Source organism: Canis aureus, chromosome 23 (genome assembly GCF_053574225.1).
Source record: "Canis aureus isolate CA01 chromosome 23, VMU_Caureus_v.1.0, whole genome shotgun sequence".
In the NCBI taxonomy this organism is placed as follows: Eukaryota; Metazoa; Chordata; class Mammalia; order Carnivora; family Canidae; genus Canis; species Canis aureus.
In genome coordinates, this window is record NC_135633.1 from 24,180,816 (window position 1) to 24,190,773 (window position 9,958).

A 9,958-nucleotide genomic window follows, 5' to 3' on the forward strand; every position below is an offset into this window, starting at 1 on the left:
AGTGCCCCTAATTAACTGCCATCGAAACTTTGGGAAGTGAATTTCTTTTCACCTTGCGAACCAGGTAATTCTTCTATTGAAAAAAAAGTCAGTTATTTATGGAGAGAGAGAGAGAGAGAGAGAGAGAGAGTGTGTGTGTGTGTGTGTGTGTGTGTGTGTGTAAGGGAGAGTGATCACCTGAGCTGTATGGACAGAGGGAGAAGCAGACACTCCCTGGGCAGGAAACCCAGTGAGCGCCTGGATTCATCTCCAGAGCCTGAGATCATGACCCGACCCAAGTCAGACCCTGAAACAATGGAGCTGCGCAGGCACCCTGATCCTGTGTCTTCTCTAGGTCTGCAGTGCCCACTGAGACATTTACAGGCCTTCTGTCCCTGCTCGTCTACCACCCCACACCAATGTGACACTCGAGGCCCCATTCCATTGGCATTGGAACCTCCGGGTGTCCTGGGCATTCACAGCCATGCCTTGGCTCAGTCCCTGCTCTTAGAACATATTAGACCAGAAAGAGTCCTTAACCCATGGAGGAAGGGCCAATCCCTCCACCATTTCCTCACTGTCCCATTATTCGCTCAGGAAAGGTAGGACCAGTGGTCCGAAAACTCACCTGAAGTGCAACTGTGGTCCTCACGCCTGTCAGGAGATGCTGGGAAAGGTCCTGGACAGGCTCCACTGCAGGAGACGGTGTGTCCCGTGGGAGAGAGGGATGGTGAGGAATGGCCACTTCCGTTGCTCCCAGACTTTTATACTGCTCCGAGGTCACGTGATGTTTCAACCACTTGAAAGACATCCATCTAATCCTCTTAGCTGCAGCAGGGTTTGAGCCAATCAGCAGCTGCAAGGAAGCTAATGATGCCCTCATGAGAAAGATTTCTATGACTCTGTGTGTGTGCCTGTGTGTGTGTGTGTCTGGGTGTGAATGGAGATGTAGGTCCATGCGGATTTGGTGGATACCAAAATTTCTGCAAGTGAAATTATATTGGTATATTTCAGCGTGGGAATTAACCTCAGGACTCATGGTTCCTGAACTATTTGTATTTTGCCAGCACTTCTGCTCAATTTAGAGCTAATAGCAATAAGAATGGGGTCACACTTTGAGGTTATTCATAATGTAATATCCTTTTTGTCAATTAACTTTCAGTTAAAAACTGAAATATCATAAAGAGCAAAAGCTTCCAATAGGCACTAATCACTTGATTGGATTAAGGGATTTGGGAGTGGTCCCTTTCTCATAGAGACCTATCAGGCCAGCCCACCTCCTCATCTTGCCTCCCTCAACAGACAGCACCTTCAGGTCTTTCTCAACCTCCCTAACAGCCCCTGCACCTTTCTGAACAGAATTTGATCCGAGTTTCCATGTTGAATGGATACCTTTACGAATGTCCTTTTTCTTCTTGAGTAACTTCAAGTGAGCGAAGGAGAGTTAGACGTTAGTGCTCTAGAACAGGGAAGATCTCTTTCCCAAAGGAGCTCAGGTATCCCAGGGGAACGCCTTCTCCTCACCAGTCAGAGGCTTTGAGGCTGTAACCAATTATTTGGGGTATATGGTGTCCATGCTTTGCTTCTGCACTTCCATCTCTCTCAACTATGATCTCAATCTACAAAGATTATGAAGGTTTTGATGAATACCAGTATCTGCCTAGGTGTGGCCTGGGTCCACCACAAGAGAAATCCTCTGGCTGGTTTTATGCTTTTGGGAAACATTCCTTCGAACTCTGTTTCCTACAAGAGTCTATATCCTAAATGCAGTGTTTATATGCCTCATTTTAACTGTTCCTCAGGGAATTCCACCCCAATATCCTTTATATTCTCTTGATTCAGTTGGAGTACGTTGTAGGCTTGTGCCTTTTTCCACATTACTGAGTAACACTGGACTCCACAGATCTAATTGACTTGGATGTGGGAACATTGATGCAAAGATGCAAACATGTTTCATTTTTTGTTTCTTGTTTAAGATGATAGATGATAGATAGATAGATGATGATAGATAGATAGATAGATAGATAGATAGATAGATAGATAGATAGTTAGATGATAGATAGATTTGAGACAAGAAGAGACCAGAGAGAAACCACAGAGTAGCAGGAGAGTGGGGGCTGAAAAATAGAGGGAGAGAGATTCTCAAGGAGATTACCCAGCAGCCATGCTGCTGGGTGCTGAGCTGCCTCCCACATTCCTGAGACCAACGTGTTTCACATTATTTTTCATTTCCAGTTAAGAAGCATAGGACACTAAGGCCCTTGACCAGACATTATCTAGAACACCTCAACTGCCAAAGCAGCCACATTGGAAGGAATTGGCATCGGATTCCTTCCTGACAGTGGGGCTTTTCCTTATCCACTACTGTCTCACGTCTATGAACCAGAGTATCTTCACTCCCTTGCTCTTACTCTGTGTGGGATTTCTTAAAATTCCATTCTCTCCCTGAGTTCCCTTCCTTGTTTATGGAGTCTTCAGGTACCATGTTTCCTTCAATTCTTTGCTTCTGTATGATCCCTGGCATGTGAGACCCAACATGCTAGAGCCACCACATGGAACTGGTTTACTTAGATGTCTCCAAATGGAACAATCCCGAATGCAACAAAGTGTATTGTTTCCATAAGGGTTCCAAATTGTGTATCACACAATCAGTAAAAATTTTAAAGACAGGATTAGCTCTGTCCACTGCCAGAAGAGTGAATGCAATGGCTTCTGCTAAAGAAACTAAAATACTGTATTGAAACCTCCTCATCTCGCCCTCTGGTAACAGGAGGCTAATGTATTTTATGTCTCCTTATCACCACTCGGTTGGGTTTCTTGTCCCAGTAAAATGAGCACTTTTGATAATATAACTGTGGAATGGATTGTTCCTATCTCCATGCCTTTACTGTGGTTGATTACCAACAGTGGAGAGGCAGAGGTAAGATGTGGTCCATCTGTGGTATCTTCTATTAGAGCAGTTGGTAATGGGATAATGCATTCCCCATGTGAGGAGCCAACTCCCTAGAAGCTGTTTCCACAAGTCTCCTGCATGAGCTCAAACCTGTTACGACACACACATGCCCCCTAGGATATCTCCTGTGAAAAGCCCTGACTTTGTTTTCTCCTGCTGGACAACACAAAAGCTCAGGAAGGGAAGTCAAGTAATCCCTTCAGCTTACATCCACCCACCATGGCCAGGAACCTACCCTCGTTGTCAACCTCACAGACCACTGATTCAATGTGGCCTCCCAGATTAAACCTCCACATACCGCCATGGAATCTAGCCTGCGGCTGTCCCCAAATCCCAGTTTCAGCCCAGATCCCTATTGTGAAAACATTTCCAGCCTGACATCTTGCAAAAGGTTGATGGAGCCAGGACTCAACTCATTGTCACCTGGAAACAGGTTGGAGGTCTCCCTAGAACTGCATCCAGGATTGGCAATTCCGGGTTCCCTGGAAAGGACTGGGGAATCTGTTCTGTGGGAGGCTATGCAGATTCTTCGGTCTGTCCTCCTGACTAATAGATCTTGATAGAGTGAAACCCCTTAAGTGACTAATGGATACCTGGACAGGATGACCATTGACCTCCGGACACCTACCCAGAGAATTCATCTGCTGACTGTCCAGCCTCCACAGTCCCCACAATGTGCTACCCAACCATCTCCTGGTCATCCCTCCCAGGTGTCTCTACTAGCCTTGGCCAGAGATGGTGTGCTCCTGGTTCAAATCTACTCCCCCCACCTAATTTTTCACACACACTTCTTCCTGGTCAGAGCCCTCATAACTGAAGAGACCCTGAAGAATAATGTGCCCATGTCCCATTGCATTTCCTCTTAAATGGCTCCTGGCGCTTCCCCTATATTAATCCAGTGAGTAGGAGTGAGACATTCCCATAGAGGGAGGCTATGAATTTAGGTTGCTGGTGACCTAGATGTGGCTGCGGGAATTCCACTCAGGGTAAACAGGCAAAGAAGCCTCTGTGAGGAGCCAGCCTGGAAATAAAATAATTATTTCAAATATCTGAAATACTGGGGAGTAAAAGCATGCATACCAAATCATATGTTGCAGTCTTCTATTAAGAATAAAAAAAACACACAACTGCCTAATAACATTTTAGATCAAAAATGAACAAAGCAGATGCAATATTCCCCATAACAATTTCAGAAAAATAATATCAACAAGTACAGAAAATGTCTTCTAGGAGAAAACATGGTATAATTTGCAGATCTCTGGATGGGATCTTTTTCTAAATCAGAAATTCAGACATTTGTAAAACAGTTTCAGATTAACTTGTTTACTTCTGTTTACAACCAATGTACAAATTGCCAGGATGATTTACCTACATTTTTTAGAAAATGTATTTCAGTAAGACAAACTTGACATTCTGGATTGGTAAGCACCCTTTGAGATTCCCATATATATACCTAACGAAAAACTGCAGTGTCTGTGTAGTGGGGGGAGTATATGTGTAGGCGCCCAAAAGCATAACATGTAGCACATTGTGGACTTGACCATTTCCAACTAGTTCAGCGGAGGAATTGCTGGTTCACCATATCAGTCCAGGAGGGGGACATATCCTTATTCCAACAGACTCCTCCTGAGGGTCCTCTTCTGTGAAAGACAAGTCTCCCAGTCCATGAGCTGTCTCATTCCCTATGACAGTCTTCAGAGGACGAGGATACCTACAGGTCTTCTTAGGAAACTCTAGCAAACACATACACAGAGGTTCCCTCACTCTTTATGACACGATAAACTGTATTTGTAAAAAAAAAAAAAAAAATTCCCAGACATGAAAGAAACCTTGACACTTTCTATCTCTAATCTGCCTTTGTTACATGAAAATCTACAAAAAAGTGTGATTTCTTCTGCACAGTTCCTATTGTCCCTTACTTTCCAGTAAGGGTGGCATGTCCAAGTTTGAATACAGAGTGAACATACATTATGATGAGATGTCACAACTGCACATCTATGGTCACACTCAGCTTTTGGTTATCATGCGATAATTTTCATTCTACAATCAATTTGTCAATTACTTCTGTAAGAAATAGAATGATAACACAGAGCACCTATAACCTGACCTCAAAAACCATTTTGCTAGATTCGTGAACTTGGCACTGTTTTTCTGAGGTATCAACCCAGGTCCAAATGTGAATTTGAACTGGTCTGAAATCCAGAGTCCACTTCTTCTGTGGCAGGAGGTGCCACATAGCAGACGGTAGCAAAATATTCATAGAAACTTATGTTCAGTGGGAGGCTGGGCATTTCCCCTTGGAATAAGAGTCCCTGTCAGTTTCCTTCTCTGCCGTCTTAATGTAGGAGATAGTGAAGGCAACATAATACATTCAATGAGATTCAATCAGGCTGGATGCAGTTATCTCCCCAAAATAAGCATTTAATTCCTTTCTTACCATTTCCAAGCAATGACCAAAACACATCGCTGGCAAGGCCCCACGCATGCTTCTGTTCAGGCAAATATTCTTTCTTTTTTTTTTTTTTTTTTTTTTTTTTTTTTTTTTTTTTTTTTTTTTTTTCTTTTTTTTTTTTTATTGGTGTTCAATTTACTAACATACAGAATAACACCCAGTGCCCGTCACCCATTCACTCCCACCCCCCGCCCTCCTCCCCTTCTACCACCCCTAGTTCGTTTCCCAGAGTTAGCAGTCTTTATGTTCTGTCTCCCTTTCTGATATTTCCCACACATTTCTTCTCCCTTCCCTTATTTTCCCTTTCACTATTATTTATATTCCCCAAATGAATGAGAACATATAATGTTTGTCCTTCTCCGACTGACTTACTTCACTCAGCATAATACCCTCCAGTTCCATCCACGTTGAAGCAAATGGTGGGTATTTGTCATTTCTAATAGCTGAGTAATATTCCATTGTATACATAAACCACATCTTCTTTATCCATTCATATATAAATAGAAGATAAGCAATGGGAAGTGCGGAGCATGACGAGAGGGTCGAATATACTTCAAATCCAGGTCCTCAGCATCATATCCACTCTCAATCCTGACTGCTCACTGCCTCTCACCTGCAAGTTGCCCCTACTCTCCCCAAGGCTGAAGGAGAGGCCGGTTCCTGGATAGACCCCATATGAATCCACACTATTCCAATATAAGATCATGACAATGAACCCGCTTTAAATGTCAGTGTCCTCTAGTTTCAGTCGAAGGCCATAGCCCATGAACACACCCAGATAGATGGTTGTTCCATACATACAGAACACACATTTCACACAACACCAAATATTTCCAGTGTGGGACTGTGTTCGGGTTTGGTGAGTGAGTGACGCCGTGTGTGTGTGTGCGTGTGTGTGCGCACGTGCGTGCGTGCCCATGTGCAATAAAGTTAGTAGACACATCCCTGCACTGCTTCCCCAGACCTCTGTCCCTTCTTGCTCGTCCTCTTGGTTGGTCTGGCTCTCCCTGGCACATGCGGGACTTTGGCCACATCCCCGGCCACCTGAGGTGGGATCATCCCAGCTGCAGTGTGGAGCAGGTCCATGGTTTGCTGAGGATGATTCTTGGGCATCTCATGTCTGTATTTGGAGTGCTGAAGGATGACTGCATTCTCAGGAAGAGCAATTTCTCTTCTCCTGACATGAAGTTCAGGCTTAGGTCGGTTGCATTCTTGGAGGCATCTCCCCTGGTCTAATGTGGTTTGTTGCCTTGAGGTCTCTTCCCCGTGCTCCTCCGACTCAGCAAGGTTCACAGTGGGATCCCTTGTGCTCTCTCCTGAGGCCTCACCCACCTCTGCGGGGTCTGCCTCGGGAGATGCGATTCCTCCCTCGACTGACCCACTCACAAGGTCTCTTTCCATATCGGTCTTCTGCATATAAAAGAGGACATAGGCAAGTTGGCGCAGGGCACAAGTCACAACGCAGGCGCTGACCTTAGCATCATCCATTTTATGCCACTGGCCATTTCCTGCCTTTACGAAACAGAAATAACGTCCACTGTGGCAACTCCACCCAGCATGCACCAGCACGGCATAGAGCACATAAACCAAGGGTCCTGCCCTCTGCTCAGACAGGGAGTGTTGCATGTCAAGGCACTCAGGATATTGCATCTCCTTAGTCATTTTGTTGCCTGTGAAGTCTGAGAATCGTTTCAAGACCAGGATGAGGACTTTTGCACAACTGTGCAAACTCAACACCTTGGACGCAGGCACTTTCTCTAGACACTTACTACAATGGTAGGCATTTTCACCTTCAAGCATTTCGGGCTTCACCAACTGCTCCAAAGCTTGGCTGACACTCTGAGCAGCCCCGATGTCCAGGCTGATGTCCAGGTAAGGTTCCAGAGTGCTGGAAATGCCTTGGCAGTGGAGACACTGGATTTGTGACCTCCAGTACCCCCCAAAGATATGCTGGATGAGGGTGCTGTCCTGAGCATGCTGAGAGTCTGAGGGCTTGTCTTCAGGCAAGCATGCTTGCTGCATTGCATCCAGAATGAACATGAGATACTCGTGGGCATCTTCTTGCTTGTGTGTGTGGAAGGCGGCGAGCAGGAGTGGAAGGGGTCGGAGCACACGTCCAGGATGGCAGAGAACCCGGGTCATGTGAGCCTGCAGAGTACACAGCGTGCAGGATGTCTGCTTCCTACAGGCTGTCCCGTGCTTCTGGGACAGCACGTAGCTGGCAAGGGGCTCTGTGTAGGTCAGACACTGTAGGGTTGCATTCACGTAGCAAGTGTTCCCCATGTTCTGAAGCCCAGCTCCCACCTGGGAAAGATCCTCCCAACTCAGAGGCGTCTTGGTGGGAGGCCGCCCTGCTGATGAGGGAGCCAAAGGATCAGTCAGGGAGGAGAGTGTCTTTGATGCAGGGGATGTCTTCTCAGGCAGAGAGGGTCCTCCGTGGACTTCAGCACCACCTCTCTTTGACCAGCATGATTGGGGTTTGGGAGAGTCGTTGAACTGAGACTCCTCTGAGCGGTGGAGGTAGGCAGCCTCCATGTCGGCAGAAACAGTGTCCACAAGATAAATTCAACCAGGAGCTTCAGGTCACAAAGGGATGCTTCTCTCACTGAGCCAGTTTCCAAATGGCAGATAGTGACCCTCACCTCCACCTTTTATGGCTTTTGGGCCCTGGGATAAGGTACAAAATCCTCTAATCCACTGGAATCGCTTGATTGGATTACAGGATTTGGGTGTGGTCCCTTTCTCATAGAGAACATTCAGGTCAGCCCACCTCCTAATCTTGCCTCTGAAAACAGCCAACACATTCAGATTCTTCTCAACCTCTTTAAGTGTCCCTGCACCTTTCTGAACAGAATTTGTTCAGAGTTTCTATGTTCAAAGGAAATCTTTTTGAAAGTCCTTTTCCTTTGACTAACCGCAAGGGAGCCAAGGAGTGTCAGATGTCAGTCCTGTAGGACAGGGAAGATCACTTTCCCAAAGGAGCTGAGATATCACATAGGAACACGTTCTCCTCACCAGCCAGAGTGTTTGTAGCTGTAACCAATTATTTGGGAACGTGGCATCCATTGCTTTGCTTCTACACTTTCATCTCTCTCTACTATGATTCCAATATACAAAGATTATGAAGGTTTAGATGAATATCATTTTCTGCTTAGGTGTGTCTCGGGTCTACAACAAGAGAAATTCTCTGGCTGGTTTTATGCTTTGGGAAAGATTCCTTTAAAACTCCTTTTCCTGCAAGTCTATATCTTAAATCCAGTTTTCATATGCCTAATTTTAACTGTTCCTCAGGTAATTCTACACCAATATCCATTATATACTTTCGATTTAATTGGAGTATGTTGTAGGCTTGCACATTTTTTACACATTATGGTTTTGGCAGTTGTAGATGCAGGGAGGAAGGCACTGCGGTGGCTCGTGGTTTGGAAATGCCATTATGGTTTATTCTGCTTACAGAATTAGTAGTGTCTGCGGAAATTTTGAGTCGACAAGACAATTAATTCCTTCTTGTGACCATGACCTTTTCCAGTTTATGTATTTGGGTAAGTCTTAGGAAAGGTGGAAACCTAAGTCCATTTGTCTTCGTTACTAAACAGAGGCCAAGAACAACAGGAGCATTTTGCCAGGCCTTGGTCAGTGACTGGGCTTCAGAAACACTGGGGCCCTGCTGAATTCTTGACGTTCACTTGTCATCACTGGACACTAAGAGAATAAAAGTGTCATCTTTGACACCACCATGTTTTAGCATATTTATTCTGTAATCACGGAGTCCAAAAAAATTTTGTGTAGGATGCTCTTTATGATATCTCCGTTTTTAACTGGAAGTTTTAATTGACAAAATGAATGTTACATCATGAATATCCTCAAACTTTGACCCCATTTTCATTGCCATTAGCTCTAAATCGAGCAGTAGTGTTGGTAAAATACCAATAGTCAGGAAACAGGAGTCCTGAGGTTAATTCCCACGCTAAAATGTACCACTATGATTTCACTTGCAGAAATTTTGGTATCCACCAAATCCGCATGGACTTACATCTCCATTCAGAGACACACACACAGGCACACACACATAGAGCCCACCCGCTGTAGGCTCTGCAAATGGACATTGTTTTCTCCTGAGATGGGTTTTTCTTGTGTCAATGCTGGTAGCTTTGCGGGAACTGTGATTGTCAATATTTAACCCATGCAGCTTGTTTATTCTTTAGTGTTAATTTAGAATTGTGTGTAGTGTTTTATGTCCCTTAATAAAATATTAGCACAGATGAATAGCGTGCATGTCTTGCTTTTGATCTTGTTTTGTGGGGGTTTTTTCTCGGCATTTCTGAACCTCTCTATAATTATATTAATTCCATTAATTCCTCCAGCCTTAGTTACCTGAGGGGAGACAGCAGCTTGATCGGTTCAGGGAATACGTAGACATTGAGGATCTCCTGCACACCCAGGGTTCTGCGTGAAGTACTGCATAGGGAACATTGATCCCTGAGCATCCAGGGTGGGTGCCATTAGCACCACACGGGGCCTCGGTTGCACGTTGGTCTGTAATGGGACGAGTTGACGGTTGTCCTCTATACATA

At 45.0% G+C, this 9,958-nt stretch overlaps 1 protein-coding gene across 1 annotated transcript; it reads right to left on the reverse strand.

Annotated features, from left to right (window-relative positions):
• Positions 1–6,314: 6,314 nt before the first annotated feature.
• LOC144295170 (ubiquitin carboxyl-terminal hydrolase 17-like protein 6) lies at positions 6,315–7,919 on the reverse strand. The gene has a single exon (XM_077867620.1). The coding sequence runs from the start codon at positions 7,917–7,919 to the stop codon at positions 6,315–6,317; it is 1,605 nt and encodes a 534-aa protein (XP_077723746.1).
• Positions 7,920–9,958: the final 2,039 nt, after the last annotated feature.

What these genes read in the sequence shown, in the direction of transcription:
- LOC144295170 (XM_077867620.1), bottom strand. Translation starts at nt 7,919, where the DNA reads ATGGAGGCTGCCTACCTCCACCGCTCAGAGGAGTCTCAGTTCAACGAC.